Below are 17,194 nucleotides of genomic sequence, written 5' to 3'. Positions count from 1 at the left end.
CTTTGCCACACTAATGTTGTTCTCCTCTCTGCCCACAGTGTCTGCCATTACAGCCGCCTCTTCTGGGAGTGGGGGGAAGGTGTCAAAGTGCATGACTCTCAGAAAAGGCAAGATCCAGAGAAGCTGTCGAAGGATGATGTCCTGTCTTTCATCCAGGCACACTACCCCTGACCTCTGCACTCAGGAGGGGTGTAGGGGGGTGCTGAGCCTCGCTTGGATTCTTCAGGACTGGCTGGACTGAAGAGACTCCACAACTTGGCCCTGGTCTTCTCCAGAGCTGATCTCCTGGAGATGGTCTAACCAGGGGTGGTAATGCAGAAGGCATAGGACAAAGCTCTAGCCTGGGATAGCCGTGTATGTAAGTGTGTGGTTCAGGTAGTGCCTGCTGCAGGAGTACCCATGGAGACTCCTGGAGCTAAGGCCTAATGCTCTTTTGTCCTGACCTACTGCATGCATAAGGCCAAGGGGCTGGCAGCTTTCCTTGTTCCTGTTCAAACATTCAGCTAGGTTTGTGGAGCTCTGTGTACCAGAACTCTCCGGAGGTGATGTTCTTCCTTGGCAGTGTGGGAAGGAGCAGAGAATGGTGATAGAGCTGGGGAACAGCACATTTGAGCACCCTGTGTTGTTTCTTGCAGCTGTCTGTATCCTTGGCCTTGTCAAGGGCATTTGCTACCCAGTGGTGGGTATAACTCATTAGGGAATGCTAGCTTTGGGACACAAGTATGTATTCTTGTTGGTGTCTCCAGCACTTACGCTGTCAAGGCACTTGGCTGACCACTGGCAATTCCTATGTGATGGTATCCTGGTGAACAAAAGCCAATCCAGGTGATAAAAGCAGAGTTCCTGGCGTGATTTTGATATGTAGGGTGTCAGGGTCTTCTCAGACCTCTAGAAGCTGTTGTGACAAGGACTTCCCCTCTCCAAGTCCATGACTGACCCTGAGCCACCAGCCTGGTGTTAACTTGTGAACATGTCTAAGCCTCATGGTACTTCTGAGACCAAAGTGCTTTGATTTTCTTGGTACTCAGTACTTGGTACTGTTACCCGTTTCTTCAGGGAGGAAAGCAGATGTGGGAGGGAAGATGCAAGAAGTTTGTGACACTGGAGATCTTTAGAGGAAATGATGGGAACATCTGACTTTAACTAGAGACCTAGGGCTTTGATGAAGTGAGATCTTGACTTTTGACCTTGTTGGTTATTAAGAAGAAATCCTATCACCTGAGTATATCCACTGGAAATGATATTAGACTTTCCTTTTTAAATGTCAGAGTGGTCTTTGAAACCCTCCATGTCTGATCTGACCCTGGAGCTGCATCTGGAGTGTGAAGACACAGAGCCATGACTCTCAACATGATTATGTGTCAACAGACTTCTTCATGCACTTCTGTGCTGGGCTCAATTGTCTTCTGTTGCATGTTTTACCTTCACTTCTGGCTTCCATGTGGCTTTTGCCAGGTCTTCCGTATAAATCAGAAGATAACACACAGTTGACTGCTTTGGGCAAGACAGTGAAGTTGCTACCTTCCCCATCCCCACCTCTTAAACACAGGTTGGCAGTAGGGAGGAAACTTATTTAGGGGTTGCCTGAACTGTGCCTTAAAGAAAACTATAGTTTTCCCAGAAACTGTAGTAGTTGTTTAGATTCTTCTTTCTTTTCCCCTATCTTCACATGTAGGATTTGAACAAGCTGGGTATTAATGAGACACAGAAGGTTTGGCTCTTGCAAGAGTACAGGTGCATGGCTGCATTGTGCCCCTCACAAAGAGGCCTGATCAAAACCAGAATGTTGTGAAGTCCCACCTTTACTCTCTAATGTTCGATGTTATGCATAGTTTTTGTGCTGACTCTGCACACACTGAATGTCATCCTGTCAATGTGAGTGGGCTCTGCTCTCTGAGCTTGGAGCACTTCCATGTCTTCACAAACAAATTGTGTCCATGTACCTGTGCATTAGTTCTCTAGGGGAGCAGCACAGAAGCTGGCGTGGTCTGTTGGTGTGTGGAAACTGGAGAAGGTAAAGCTGGGTGCCAGTGAAAGGTTAGGTTACAAATTGGTAGCCCTGAATATTGCGCAGAAGAGGTATTCTATTTCTGTTCAAACTCCAGCCAAAAAGTAGTGAAGTGAGCCAAAGTTGTTTTTTTTTTCTTTTTTTTTTTTTTTTTTTTTTTTTTTTGTTTTGTTTTGTTTTGTTTCCTCCTCCCTCCTCCTCTTGATAATTATTAATCCCCAGACACAGGTAGGTCTACCCAAGCAGCTGTGGTATCATGTGCTGTTGCTGAACTGCAACCCCCTGTGCTCTCAAGCTCTAGCAGAACATGAGACACTGTAGCCTCCTCCTCAGAGGACAAGACCCTGACACTGGCAGTTTTAGCAAAGGCACTTCCATGAAGGACAGGGAGGAACTTCTCCCAGTGGGCAATAAAGCACCTCCAGCTGTGTGGTTTTCAGGCCTGTGTACAGTTGGCTTTTTAAATCAGTAATTTGAGTTTGGGCACTTCTGCTGACTGCCTTGAGGCTATTATAATGCCAGCAAAGCAAGCTGCTCCCTTTACCAGGCTCCTTTGCTAAATGTTTTGTCCTCCACTCAGGGCTTTGGTCTCCCCTTTGGACTGGCAAACAGGAGGGTAACTAGGGAGTATACCATAGTAAGTGTGGGCATTGGAGGGCACCAAAGAAACCTATTTTGCCTGCAGGCTAGCTTTTATGAACAGATGCTTCCTATTTGCCCTGTTGTCTCTAGCTCTTCTTAATTTTAATTTGCTTTTATTTTTATTTTTTGATGCACTGAACCTTAAGTCTCAACTCCCTTTCAAAAAGGCAGTATGAGCTACCAAGCTACTTGCTTCCTTGCTGCAGGCTGAATATGGAGGGAGCATGCTGGGAAGGGGGCTGAGAAAGGTTTTGCTGAAGGGAATGTTTACGTACGTTAATTGCACAATGTATTGGCCATGTATCATTTTGTGTTGACTTTTCTGCTTTTGCTCTCTCTATTATCAATACAGCCCCTTTAGTTCATAAAGGTGCTTGTTTATTTTGTTTCCCGCAAATCTTAGCCAGAAGTTTGTGTTAGTGTGGGGAGAGAAATGCCTTGCGTAGTTAAATTTTGAAGGTAGTCCTTTCTTACAAGGCTTTCCCAACAAGTAAGAGCTTCCTCAGGGCTCCCCTTTGTATGTTACTGGATCAGAATGAAGGGAATGCAAGGCACTCTACAGCCTCTGGCACTCCTCTGCCTTACACTAGGCTGCTTTTCCACTCAAAGGAAGCACACACAACAGTAAATGCTCAAGCAGATTCCAGGCCATAATAAGCCAATAGCCCACTACTGAGACCTGCCACCCAGGAATATCAAGTACCCTGTCTTCTCTAGGCTTACTGGGATGGACTGCATGCCAGTAAGATGGTGGTAGGACAAGAACAGAGTGGCTGAGAAACCTCTTACAAAATACAGAGGTGAGGGGAGAATAGGGAGAGAGAAGAAAAAGAAAGTGGGAAGCTACCAGGTCTAACTACTTTATTTATTTAAAACCCTACAGAGGGACTTCATATCTTGGAGTTGATAGGAAACTTTTATGCAAGTGCTGATTCTTGGAGGCACAGAAGGGTTAACAGGCTCTGATGTACCTGAGAGGTAGGCAGATCTTTCAAAGTCCAAGCACCAAGATCAAGTTGTCTGCTACCTGTTTGCGGAGACAGAGGGAGAGAGATACCCACCTCCCATCTGATTTTGTGAAGGTAGGACTCCTTTAGTCCTGTAAGTTTGTGTGGAGGAAGAAAGGCTCTCTTTAGCATCGGCTCAGGGGATATATATGCTTTCGAATGCACAATACTCGGGTTTCCCTTTTGATCCAGAGAGATTGATCTCTTCAGCTTATTGCTGAGGCACAGCAACCAAGAAGGTGGCCCAGAGAGGTCTTTAAAAGGGAGAATGTACTGCCTTCCTGCATCAGCCAGGAGGGTCTTGATTGCCTATTGGGTAAGAGGGCTCCACCTTGATCCCTGCTTGATGCTCTTTCTGATCACAAGTGTGCTTTGATTTCTAGTTTGCCTCCCAAACCCTCAGTTCTTGGAGAGAAAGCATCCCCACAGTGAGGCTTGGGGAGGACAAACAAGAATAGCAATGTGAAATGCTCATTCATACCCATAGGAAGGAGGCACATTGGTGAGAGAATGAAGAGCTCCTTGCAGGAGAGTCATCTGATTAGCAGGGAGAATTCTGGAGTGCAATCACATTGTCCAGCAGGCATAAATAAGAGCAATTAGTAACCCCATGGCCACAGCAAGAGCAGCATTCTTGCGATTTTCCTTACGAAGCACGCTCAGTTCTTTCTCTGGGAAACACACAAAAAACAAAACAAAAATAAAGCCTTGCTTGTAGCTTCAGCACAAACAAACAAACAAACAAAAAAAAAAAGCTTTGAAAGGAGAGGTGGTTTTTTTTGTTTTTTTCTTCTTCTTCTATCTATAGATAAACAAGACTACCTCAACCAGGGGCTGTTCTCTTGGGATCAGTAGGCAAAGCTGATAATTGCAGGAGGTAGACCAGCAAGACCTCTTACCTCTGCCCCCTCCCCCTCTGTCAGCTGATACCTACTTTTTTTTTTTTCAACTCAGGAGGAGTACAGAGGATCTGGATTCCTTTTATAAAATGCTGACTTGATTTCCCTCACTTTTGCCCTGTTTATTTGAGCTCAGGTTCAAAGGCAGAAGTCAGAGCTGGCAGGAGCTTGACCAGAAAGCTAGGCTGCAGCACTGATCCCATCCAACCCTGAGGGGCCATTTTTAATGAAGTTCTTACCATAGTTGTCAGCTTTGGTCATTAGTAAGTTTCTTTCTCTCTCCAGTGACCTTCTGTAAGGAGAAGAGGAGTTCATTAGCTGCGAGCACAACACAGCCTATTTCTCCACGTATATGATGGAAGAGAAACTCTGCCCTACCAGCAGGGATAGGTGCTCACAGAGTGATCCCCTTACCCTTCATTGCAAAGAGGCGACAGTCTGGAAACCCCCAGCTGAGCAGGAGAAATGCAGCAGTTAAATGACGTGGCTTTGGCAAAAAAAAAAATTTTCTCATTACAGGACAGTGCCACTGTATGCAAGCAGGCTATAGGGGGATCTCTGACTGACAGACCCCTTCATCATGTTCCCCCAGGTGGAGAAAGAAGTTCTGCAATAGGTATGGGACAGGGCAGGGTCCATACAAGGTCTCTGCTGGATCCTGCTCTTCCACCACATCTTGGCTCAGTGCTGAAAGACTATAACTCTTCTGCCCCATTCAAGCTGAGATCTCTTTCCTCAGCTGATACCTAATTTATACAAATTCCTCAACTTGGGGAGACAAACTGAACCCAGGCCTAGTGCTAAAATAGTTAACCTGAAGAATCGGGATAAGAAGTAAATCAAGCCAGCACCACCACTTACCCAGCCTTGTGTCTTCAACTGCATAAGATGATTAATTAATACACAGTTTAAAATATAAAAGCAAACTAAATTGCCTGAAAGCAGCACCATTACAGCAATGAGGACACTGTCACTCCTTTCAGACTGTGTACGTACAAACAAACATTCAGTAATAAATTATCTCCCTGTTCAGCAGATGGTAATATTACAGGGAAGGCAGTAAGAGTAGCAGAGTTTGTTCCCCTTGGAGTAAAGCAAGAACCTGTAATGGAAAGAAATCCAAACCTAAGCATACAGCTGGTTAAGTGACAGGCAGCAGGAAAGTAGGGTACATTAGCAGCAGAAGAGGAAAAGCTCTTAAGAGACAACCATGAGAGAAAAAATGCAGAGTGCAACCTAGGAGGAAGTGAGAAGAGGGATTTGCCAACATCATTGAGGTGCTGCTTAGAAACTTGCCTTTGGAAGCAGGTCAAGGGAAGAGAGTTTGAGAACTTCGGCACTCAGGAACTGAGACTATTAAACATGGCAAAATGTGCAGGGCTCAAGGACTCCCAGCCCAGCTTACTGTGAATCTAGAGGGAGGGGGCTTTGGGTTCATGGGGAAGGCAAGGAAGAAAATGTGATAATTGAACTTCAAAATACAAAAGCAGAGTTCTCCTTTGTGTAATACTGGATCAATGAGTCTGATCAGTGGACAAGGACTTCCTTCCATGGTTTGGGAATAATCTGGAATCAGGTATTTCTCTTTCCATCTGCATGCAAAAGGCCCTAGGAATTCCCAAATCCTAATTCTCTGATCTAAATGATATATATGATGATATGATCATATGGGTATGTTCCATTCTGGTTAGTTATTGCAACAGGAAGCTGGTTGGCTGGCCAGCAGTAGAGACTCCAGACAGTAACACAAGGGGACAAATTTAGGCCTAGGTAAAGGACTGGTGAGATGTGGAGCTAGAGATGAGGGAAAGGAGATAGAGCTCTGTCCAAATTACTGTCCTCCATTACTGGAGGAGAAAAGAAAGCAAGGGGCTGGCTCAAGGAATGGCAGATGGAGAACAAAGTAACATAAGTTGAGGCTGGAAAGTCTCAGTGTATGAGTCACTGCTAGGGCCATTTCTAACTGGGTTCTATAGGACATGCTCCTGTAGAGCAGAAAACAGGAACCAACAAGACTGCTCCCTTCCTGGGCCTACAACTGAGCTTTCCAGACTCTTTAATAGGAGCAGAGAAATATGATGTCGATGAATGGAAGAAAGGCATGTCCTCAAGCTCACAGATTTGAGAACCAGTTTAGGGATTGCAGCTGGGGGGGGGGAAGCCCTGGCTTTTGCACTCTGTTAAGGATTGAAGACTTGTTTCTTGCTTCACACTCCAGAGAGATGTCAGGTTCTGCCTGTGTCTCCTAAAAAGAGTCCAGATTAAAGTCCTTGCTTGAATCTCAGCTCAGACTACAGTTGCCTGTTCTATGTCAGCAACAGATCTCAGAGGAATTGTCCCTCTTCCCTCTCCCAAAGAAAGGCAGTAGATGATTGCATCCCTACACCCAGGCATATTTGCCACACAGGCATAGCTAGAGTCACTTCCCTCAACCCTTTTCCAAATGCATCCCAGCCTGGAATTGGCCTTGAGTAGTGGTTGCTATCCATCTTCCCCGTCTCAGCTTAGGCAGCCCCCACAAGACTTGAGTAGCAGTATATAGTGAATCTTTCCCTGTCTTACAGGACTATTTCCTATCATGCCCGGAGCCAGTTCTATAAATAATCTAGGAGGTGCATGCACAGCTTGGCTGGGTGTACTGTACTGCAGGTTTGAGTGAGGCTGTCTGTAAGATCAGCTCGCTCTCTATGTTGCTAAACTTCTCACACAGGTAAGTTCCCTGAGTAATCACCGAGATGGGGGAAGACATTCTTGTCATGAGAAATCACACAAATTTCCCATCCATCCAAGAGTCTTTGCTGAGTACCACAGTGTTAGCAGCTAGCTGAAGTCCACAACCATAGCTGTGAAAGTAGGTGATCATCAATACCTTCTTTCAGGGCTGAGCTTCTCCCTGCGCAGTTTAAGATCCACCTGTTCCACACACTGTCTGCAGAGCGCCAGCTTCTCTTCCAGCCCATCGATCTGAAAAACACATCAGTCCCCCTCTTTGTTTCTCCTGGTTGATATGGATCCACCCCCGCTCAGAAGAGAAAGATGGCAGACCAGCCACTCCACCTCTTACCTCTACAGCTAAACCTGCAAGCCCTGCAGAGGTGAAAGATCCTGAGCTACACACAGACAACACTAAGATGCACAGAAAGGTCTCTGCAGCACTCTGCAGAAAATCCCTAAGACACATTCACCATGGCCTCCACCCTGCTTACACACCTCCAGCTTGCACCAAGTTTTGGCAGCAACATCTTGCCACAGCAGAAATTGGTTGTCTTCCTGGCAAATTACACCCACCCACACACACACTGGAGTATCTTCCTGTGAGATGGAGAGGGGGTAATTCTGGATAAGCATAAGAGAGTTGATCTACTGGCTTGGGTGTGGGGAGTCTTTGCACAAGAAGAAATCCTACTATGGCCAAACAGTTCTGGGAATCATTCATCTTTTATGTCCTGCAAACAGAATGTAAGGCATCACAAGGAAAGCCTTATCTTTCAGGCTTGCTTCCAGCAGGGCAACAGTGGGACTAATCATATAATACGAATACAACATCCTAGCCTGAAAGAAACCAGCCCTAATGTCCTGAGGTGGCAATGACCTCTCTTTTCAGCTACTTACACAATGTTCCTGCTGTGTCTGACCCTCCAAGCAAGGCCAAGCCCAGCAAAGTTACTGGCAGCATGGCCTCTCTATAGTGGCAGCATTCACAAGCCAGAAACTAAGAGATGACAGGGTCCTGGTTAAAGCAACTAGGTGAAATGACACACCAGCTGCCTGGACATCAACCTGAGATAGTCCAAAGCATGAAAGTTCCCAGCAAGACTGACACAGGAAATAAAATTAAAGGCCCTGACCCCTAATTCATACTGCTTTAGGGATAAGCTCTGAGACCTGACCTTCTGCTCAGGGAAAGCAGGCAAGAGTTATAAATAAGCAGGACAGGGGAGGGAAAGGGGAGAGCAAGGTAGACTGCAAAGAGCACTTCAGCCAGCTGAACTGTCTCGCCGCAAGAATCACAGTAGATCAGGGGCGGGGCGGGGGGGAAGGAGAGGAGCACATAAAACAAGGTTCAGATCTTTGCATCTTGCTAGAATGCAGTTTTAAAAGTCATTTGTTTAAAAGTCATTGTAGAACTCTGCCAAGGCTGCTGACATCCCAAGATCACCAGGAACCCACCCTGAGCCCAAGGACCAGCACCAAGTCACATCCCCTAACCCAACGTACAGGGGAGAGAGGCTATCTGTGGTTGGCAATGCTTGGGTTTGCCTGGCTGGGGACAGGGCTATTTTTTGAAACACGTTACCTGAAACACATTGACTTAGGGTGACGATAGGTGTCCTCCTCCATATCCAGCTATGCCAGTTTGCCAGTTAAGAATATTACTCACCCCAGCCGCTCATCATTCCTCGTCAGCAGGATGCATTATTTGACCACAATCCTGTCTGCTTCAGGGCAAACCAAGGGCTTCACCCAAGTCAGCTCCAACCACATTTATCAGCAAGTTAATTTAATGGCCAAGTGCCGCAGAGTGGAAGAGATTATGCTCGTTCAATCAATCTCAAAGCTCAGCCCTCCTGAACAGATTATCTCCATCATGAGTTCGTACCATGTGTGTATCTGCTCCCTTATGTATTGGAAACCCTCACAAACACAGCAGGAAGTACTTTAGCATCTTACCTGGCTCCTCCTCAACTAGTGAATTTATTACAAAGCATCATTCCTTTTCCAGGACAGCATTTAAAAATCATATTAAATAATACAATTTAACAAGAACTTTGGTTAGTCAGCTGCTAGCCCACCACTAAACTAGCCTTGTCAATGCATTCCTCCCCTCTTCTCCAGAGCTGGGTCTCCCACTCAGTTTGCAGTTGCTCTCATTAGTACTCTCTCTGCTCATACTTTCATAAGACACAATAAGGGGATATTCTATCCAGCTCTGCTGATACTATTACTTTCTGTTGACTTTCTGCTGCCCTCCAGATTCCACATAATACTTTAAAAGTTCCAACTGTTTTTCTGCTCTTAAATCAAAACTAAAGTTTGGCTCCCCTGCCAGAGAATAGTAATTCACTAACTATCTACAAGCCCTATAACTGCACCATCAGCTTTTCTAAGATGGAGGCACAAGAAACAGAAAATAATCACAACAACTGCAAGGAATAAAGAACTGATTGCTAAAGGAAAAAAATATTTTTCTCTACAATCCCATTATTTCTTTTCTTCAGGCTGGTCTGGGACATTAGCGGATTATACAGAAGGATTTTTTTTAATTTGAAAGTAGGGAAACTGAGGCACAGTGAATGGAAAACACTATCTGCCTTCGGGAGGTGGTTTATTGGCATAAAGAGCCCCAGACAATAGCCCAAACTATAGGCAGAGCAGTATCCTGATATGCCAGTGCCATTGCCTCACTTGGGATCTGGGATCTGCTCCTACATGCTAGGAGTCTCTCTCAGCAGCTAAGCCATCCAAGCAACTCTTCAGTGCAAGGCAAAAGAAAATAGAGAAAGAGAAAATAAACATAGGGGAGAAATCCAAGCAACCTGCCTGAGAATTACTGCTTATTCTTAGGGCTGCCAAGGAGTCTCCTAGGGGCCCCATAGCCTGTAAAGCTGTAGCACAAGGGAACTTGTAAAGCTTTGGCATAATCCCCAGGGGCAGCTCTCCAAGAGAGAGCAATCCTAGATGCAGTTGCACACCTGCGTTTACTGTGGACGGAAACCTCTCCCTCATGCTAACAAGTTAGCTGGGGTAGAAACCTAGCCCTGCATGAAAATGAGGAGCTGAGCTCCATAGCAGGATGCTGAACCATTACTGCACTTCACAACTTATTCACAACTGTGCTGAGATTGCCATTAAAAAGATATGTTAATGCAAAGACCAAACTCGTCTCCACCGCCTTTCCTCCCCCCCTCCCCAAATACACTTTCCATGAAGATGGTCCTCTGGGACAGAGCTAAACCTCAGCATGTAGAAAGCTCGCACTACAACTCTTCAAGGTCAGCTTGCTCCATAGCAGGGATAAAAGACTTTATTCACAGCAACATCTTCAAGTAGTGCCCTTTAAGAGAAGGAAGTGTAACAGGTGCTTAAAATCCAGATAACAGCTCGGGGCATACAGAGCTGCCCTTCTGCTCTCCATGAACCACTCTGGAAAATCAAGTTCCAGCAGCCTTGTACACACACACAGTGCCTCCCTTGCTCTAAAAGGGATGACTAGGCACAATCATTTTCAGTAAACTCTGACAACACTTGCACAGAATCTAGAGACCTCTTCAAACTAGAGAGACAGAGTGGCTTTCAGTCCAAACCATCTTACATGTTTATTACAAATCTCATTTGTTGGGATCATCTTGGACAGGGAATCCAAAATGGCTAGCACTGAGGTGGAGAGGGAGCTTTGCTTACAGAGTTGAGCTGGATCCTTTTCAATTCATTTTATAATGAATTGTTAAAAAACTTGCTTTCCAGCAGAAAGGCTAAAAGCACTTTTCAAGAACTAGCACTCTTCCTCTGCTTTTATGAATTCCCTAATTAAGATGCTGGCAAAGAGCCATATCACACATACATTGACATCCAGCAGCGTTAGGTAATGAGGTTTTCGTCTCTTGACCCTCACATAAAACAGATCAAAGCCAACTGACAGGGTGGGAGCAAAGAAAAAAAAAAAGCTTTGTTGAACAGTCTCCTCATGCCTACCTGTCACCTGCCAGTACAATTGAGCAGTTCTTTTCAAGAGGGAATTAGTGGTTCTCACATCCACAAATTTGTCTGGATTATTAAAATCAGTCCAGTAGAGATGAGTTTTAAAATCACATGCTAACTTGTGCTTAATAGACTCGCTTCAATTTTCACCATGCTTGTAGAATCATACTGATACGTCATCTCATAGATGCTGTGCCCACAGCATGCTTGGAAAATATTTGCCAAGTAAGCTGCTACACAATAGAAGATGATCAGTCAGCAAAGTCTAAGATAAACCTTGCAAATCCACTCTCTGTTTTGGTAAAGGAGGGAGGTCTGCATCCCGTCTGCATCTTCTCCTTTATAGCCTATCCAGTCAGCAGCTCGCATCACAGGCATTGCAGGATGTCACACAGATGTGACCACACACCACTATCCACAGCATTTTGAAAAATTCTGCAACAACTTTACTGAGTAATGACTACATGCACCTCTGCCCCATATTCTTAATACTCTTGCCTAGACACTAATCAGTTACTGTCAGAAGGAGAATTCAGGCAATACATGTAACGATACCTTCTCCAAATACATACTCAGCATTTGCAGGCCAAGGACTGCCTGAGTACAAGGTGTTCTCCTCATATTTAATAACCCACTTTTTTAAAAAACAAACAAACAAACAAACCAAAACTTCCATTAACATGTTCAGCTGCTGCCTAAGCCCAAGTGTATTTTTATGGACTACAACATCCCATGACAAGGAGTTTCACATCATAGTAACAAGTTATGGGAAGGTTTCATAGAATCACAGAATCAGTAAGGTTGGAAGGGACCTCTGGAGATCATCTAGTCCAACCTCCCTGCTCAGCAGGGTCACCTAGAGCATGTTAGAAAGGATTGCATCCAGGCGGGCCTTGAAGATCTCCAGAGAAGGAGACTCCACAACTTCTCTGGGCAACCTGGTCCAGTGCTCCGTCACTCTCACAGTGAAGAAATTCCCCCTCACGTTCAGGTGGAACTTCTGTGTTTCAGTTTGTGCCCATTGCCTCTTGTCCTGTCACATGGGACAACTGAAAAGAGTTTGTCCCCGTCCCCTTGACACCCTCCCTTCAGGTACTTGTACACATTGATCAGATCCCCCCTCAGTCTTCTCCTCCCCAGGCTAAACAGGCCCAGCTCTCACAGCCGTTCCTCATAGGGCAGATGCTCCAGTCCTCTGATCATCTTCGCAGCCCTACTGTGGACTCTCTCCAGTAGCTCCATGTCTCTCTTGTCCTGGGGAGCCCAGAACTGGATGCAGTACTCGAGATGAGGCCTCCCCAGGGCTGAGCAGAGCAGCAGGATCACCTCCCTTGACCTGCTGGCAACAGTCTTCCTAATGCACCTCAGGCCTTCCTGGCCACAAGGGCACATTGTTGGTTCACAGTCAACTTGTCATCCACCAGCACTCCCAGGTCCTTCTCTGCACGGCTGCTCTCCAGTAGGTCAGCCCCCAGCTTGTACTGGTGCCTAGGGTTATTCCTCCCTAGGTGCAGCACTCTGCACTTGCCATTGTTGAACCTCATGAGGTTCCTCTCTGCCCAACTCTCCAGCCTGTCCAGGTCTCTCTGAATGGCAGCACAGTCCTCAGGTGGATCAGCCACTCCTCCCAGCTTTGCATCATCAGCAAACTTGCTGAGGAGGCACTCTGTCCCTTCATCCAGGTCACTGATAAATAAGCTGAACAAGACCAGACCCCATACTGACCCTTGGGGGACTCTGCTAGCCACAGGCCTCCAGCTAGACTCCGCACCACTGATGACGACCCTCTGAGCTCTGCCTTTCAGCCAGTTCTCAATCCACCTCACTGTCCACTCGTCTAACCCACACTTCCTGAGCTTACGTAGGAGGATGTTATGAGAAACAGTGTCAAAAGCCTTGATGAAGTCAAGGTAGACAACATCCACTGCTCTCCCCTCATCTACCAGCCAGTCATTCCATCATAGAAGACTATCAGGTTGGTTAAGCAGGCTTTCCCCTTGGCGAATCCATGCTGGCTACTCCTGATCACCCTCTTTTCCTCCATATGTCTGGAGATGACATCCAGAATGAGCTGTTCCATCACCTTTCCAGGGATGGAGGTGAGGCTACAGTTGCCTGGTTCCTCCTTCTTGCCCTTCTTGAAGACTGGAGTGACATTGGCTTTCTTCCGATCCTCAGGCACCTCTCCAGTTCTCCATGACCTTTCAAAAATGATGGGAGAGTGGCCTGGCAACAACATCTGCCAGCTCCCTCAGTCCCCATGGGTGCATCCCATCCGGGCCCATGGATTTGTGGATGTCAAGCTTGCCCAGAAGGTCTCTAATCCTTTCCTCCTCAACCAAAGGAAAGTCTTCCCTTCTCCAGACTTTGCCCCTTATGTCCAGGCTACGGGATTCCTGAGGGCTGCCCTTAGCAGTGAAGACAGAAGCGAAGAAGGCATTCAGTAATTCTGCCTTCTTTGTATCCCTTGTCACCATGGCCCCCACCCCATTCAGTAGTGGGCCCACATTTTCCCTAGTCCTCCTCTTGCTGCTGATGTGTTTGAAGAAGCCCTTCCTATTGTCCTTAACATCCCTTGCAAGACTCAGTTCTAAAGGTAGGGCACAGCTTTGCTTTCAGTTTGCATCTGCTAGTTTCATTTGATAACCTGAATTTTCACACTGAAGAGACATCCATCAAACATTTTTTTTTTGTTTAAAATCACAAGTACCGTAGAGAGAATATAGACCTATATCAGATCCCCTTTCAGTCATTTGTTTTCAAGCTTACAGGAACGTTCTCTACTTAGTCATTTCTTGCACAAGTTGTCCACACCTTTAATCATCCTTGTCACTAAGTTCTTTCCCATTTTACTACATTGAAACTAGGAAGACATTGGTCAGTTCTGTGGCATTCTCCTGATGGATTTCATCAAGGAAGTTCTGGACAGTTCAGTATTGTCAATGAGACCACTTGTCAGAAGACAACAAACATATAGAGTAGAAATGGCATGAGTTTAAACTACCACAACATTATAGAGAGACATTTTAGAGACACCTGTTTAAACCAAGTCATATTAACTGCATCTGTAATTTGTAAGTGCAAGCTAATGTGATATGTAGATTTAAACAGACATAAGCATCCATGTAGAAAATTGCATTCATTTAGCATGACTTTACCTAAACAAGCATGACACTGCCTCGATTAGGCCTTTTAGAGACAGCCATGCATCATGTCATATTAAGACTTATTTGGAAAGTTTTCTTTACAATCATAACAGCTCAGAAGGTAACAAAGAACTGAAAGAAAGTTTAAATTATGAAACCAATAGCATGGTTGTCAAGCATGCTGACACTTGATATACCTAAAACAGAGACTTCTCTTCCTCTGGCTTAAAGCGATTTTGTTTTCTTCCTCCTCAATTTCCATTCAGTACTCTTCCCTTCACTGCAAGTGAAAGGATTTTATCTTTTAATAGTTATTTTCTAGAGACGTTAAATTTTTCACCTAGAATACTTCCCAAAAAAGGGAAGTCCTTTCAAAAGTAGCTTGTTCTGTCATGACTTTTAAAAATCTAAAGATACCAGAAGTTCCCAAATAATTTGCAATAATTTTCTGTGGCAGCTAAAACCAGTCCCTTTTCATTCTGTGATCAGGAGGTCTCAGAGAAGGGCTCATGCTTTTTACCATGTCATCTCTCCTTGGTTGTCACATCTCCACAAACAACTAAAAATTCATTATTTCAATTATCTCTGTTAGGCTTAGTGAGGAAAAGCTTGGACTGTCAGTACACTCCCCTCTGGACTCCTTTTGACTGCTACATTTAGGTTAGAGTGCCCAGAAATGTCCGTCTTCTCCAATGAAGGCCCGAATAGATGAAGTAGAGCATAACACTACTATAAACCAAACTACCACTCATAGGGCACAATAGGACATTCACATTTTTCATTAGTGGCACATGAAGCATATATGGCATGCCCCAGGTCCTTTTCCTAGCCTTTCTGTTCCAGCTGCATTTGTTTGTTTTGTGTAAGTTCACCTGAAAGACTTGGGGACAGAGAGGTAATCAACAAGATTCATTGCATTGGTTCTGCCCCATTTCTACCAGAAAGGTTCTGGCTTCCATTCTTCCCAAAGTATTTACAACCTGCAGACCTGAACTGCAGGCTTTCCCCTGCCTCCTCTATAACAGTCAAGATAGCAACGGTCAGTGCAGGAGCCTGAACGAAATCTGCTTCAGAGAGACCTTAACAAATGTACCCTCTTTGTTAATACAAACACAGGGCTTAAATAAAGCTTGCTAGGACAGCAGGCCTCCTGCCCCTCTGAATATTATGAAACACCAAAGGGTAACAATAAAAACAGTTTTAGAAGGAAGACATACTTTTAAAAGCAAGTCTCTACCCTTTCTCCTTTTTGTGATGTATTGCCACTCTCCTCCACCTTGCATACTGGTTTACTTACTATTATAGAGTTGCTCAACAGACAGCTTGAACACAGGACACTGTTCATTTAATCACAGCACTCAAAGACTGGGCTGTGTGTGGATGTGCTAGCATGGAGCAAGAGCTTACTTCAACACCCTCCACTAAAACACGTGCTGAACTGCCTCTCCATAGAGGTCACTGTGGGCAAGTGCCTCTTAATGTTCTCAAAGGTTCTGCAAAAGCAAAAGCATCAAATGGATTGCTCAGTTAAATGTTTGGGACTAAGAACCCAGCACTTCCCCAAGGAAGCAAATCTGTCTCTCAGGAACACTAGAGAGCAGCTGCTAACCATCGGAAACAGTCCCAGGCTCACGGCAGACATAGAGCAGGCTGATTTGTGGTGCCTGGTTTCACATCAGGTAAAGGCTGTACTGCACTCTGTCGATTAACAGATGCTTTATTAAATCAACATATCACAGCCTCTGAAGAGGGAATTTTAATAAGACCAAAACAACGGCCACAGCCACAGTTAAGCTCAGCGCTGTGCCTTCCACATGCAGGGGAGCCCAGCAAAGGCTGGTCCCAGCAGAGCCTCACCAAGGGCCTCCACACCCAAAGGTGGCAGCTGGGCCAAATCCTGGCGGCGTGGAGCACGGCTGGAGGGCAAAGCAGGCAGCGCCCCGGGGCTCTGCCCCACGCCTGTCCCTGCCCCACCGGAGGGGCAGGCACCGGCCGGGCAGCCCCCTTCCCAGCGCTGCTCCAGGGAAATGCTTCTGCCTGAAACAGCCACCCTGCCCCAGGGTGCAGCCACCCCCTAACCAGCCCACCCCACTGCAAGGCCACCCCACCCCACAGCTATCTGACCCCCAGAGCACAGCTACCTTACAGTCACCCCATAACCAGCCCATCCTGGAGAAAGGCCACCCCACCCCAGAGCAAGGCCACCCCCACCCCAGACCACCTCACCTCCCAGGCCACACTCAGCCCCTCTCGCTTCTTGCCCATGGTGCCGGGCACCCCCCCAGCGCAGCCGCGCATGCGCACGGCGCCTCCCGCGCAGCCAAGCCGGGGCCACGTCCGCGCCGCCGGCGCCATCTTTGTGAGGGGCTGGTCTCTCGGGCGGCCGCCATCTTTGTAGGGGCGTTGCTGCCCCGGCCCCTGGGCAGGGCTGTGGGCCCGGCAGGGTCTTCGTCCCGGTCCCGGTGCCGCTCGCGGTGCCGCCGCGCCGGTCTTGGCGCGCTAGGGGTTCGGGCTGCACCATCTGAGGCGATGGCCCCTTGCCCCGGGCTGGGAGCGGGCACCAGCCTGGCCTCCCCGTGCCCGCCCTGGAGAGGGTAACGTGTCCCGGCCCGGCCCGGCCGCCCTGGGGCGGAGGTGGCAGGGGGGATGGTGCAGGCATGCAGTGGACGCAGGAGCAGGCAGTTGTGGCTACGTGTGGCTGTCAGGGTGGTTTAGGGACCCCACGGGGCTGTTGGGGAAGAAGAGACCAGCCCTGGGACGTGTGGCAGGGCTGCCGGCGGCGAGCAGAGCGGG

The 17,194-nt window shown here is 46.8% G+C and overlaps 2 protein-coding genes across 5 annotated transcripts in view; one reads left to right on the top strand and one right to left on the bottom strand.

The window, feature by feature from the left end:
• Positions 1–3,019, top strand: part of CMTR1 (cap methyltransferase 1) — a 30,673-nt gene extending 27,654 nt beyond the window's left edge. For all 3 annotated transcript variants that reach the window (XM_062571977.1, XM_062571978.1, XM_062571976.1), the window contains one exon: positions 39–3,019. In XM_062571977.1, the coding sequence (XP_062427961.1) occupies positions 39–171 (133 nt within the window). In that variant the 3' untranslated portion in view covers positions 172–3,019. The remainder of the gene's footprint in view (positions 1–38) is intronic.
• Positions 3,020–3,494: 475 nt separating this feature from the next.
• On the bottom strand, positions 3,495–16,694 carry CCDC167 (coiled-coil domain containing 167). 2 transcript variants are annotated; one of them, XM_062571980.1, is made up of 4 exons: positions 16,628–16,694; positions 7,426–7,520; positions 4,796–4,848; positions 3,495–4,328 (listed from the first exon to the last, which is right to left on the bottom strand). In XM_062571980.1, the coding sequence occupies exons 1-4, from the start codon at positions 16,664–16,666 to the stop codon at positions 4,225–4,227; spliced, it is 291 nt and encodes a 96-aa protein (XP_062427964.1). In that variant the 5' UTR covers positions 16,667–16,694; the 3' UTR covers positions 3,495–4,224. The 2 variants fall into 2 exon arrangements, with proteins under 2 accessions (XP_062427964.1, XP_062427963.1); XM_062571979.1 differs by lacking the exon at positions 16,628–16,694 and adding an exon at positions 15,699–15,786.
• Positions 16,695–17,194: the final 500 nt, after the last annotated feature.

Source organism: Rhea pennata, chromosome 3 (assembly GCF_028389875.1).
Source record: "Rhea pennata isolate bPtePen1 chromosome 3, bPtePen1.pri, whole genome shotgun sequence".
Lineage (NCBI taxonomy): Eukaryota > Metazoa > Chordata > Aves > Rheiformes > Rheidae > Rhea > Rhea pennata.
Note: the sequence above shows the minus strand (reverse complement) of the source record. Positions and strands in the feature narration are given on the sequence as shown.

Bases quoted from the DNA above. Each gene is read 5' to 3' on its own strand.
- CCDC167 (XM_062571979.1), bottom strand. From the start codon at position 15,746: ATGAACAGTGTCCTGTGTTCAAGCTGTCTGTTGAGCAACTCTATAATA. The intron at 7,521-15,698 runs GTAAGTAAACCA...TGTGTTTTTCAG, and splicing joins TGTTGAGCAACTCTATAATA to ATCGATGGGCTGGAAGAGAA. The intron at 4,849-7,425 runs GTATTGATGATC...TTCTCCTTACAG, and splicing joins AAGCTCAGCCCTGAAAGAAG to AAGGTCACTGGAGAGAGAAA.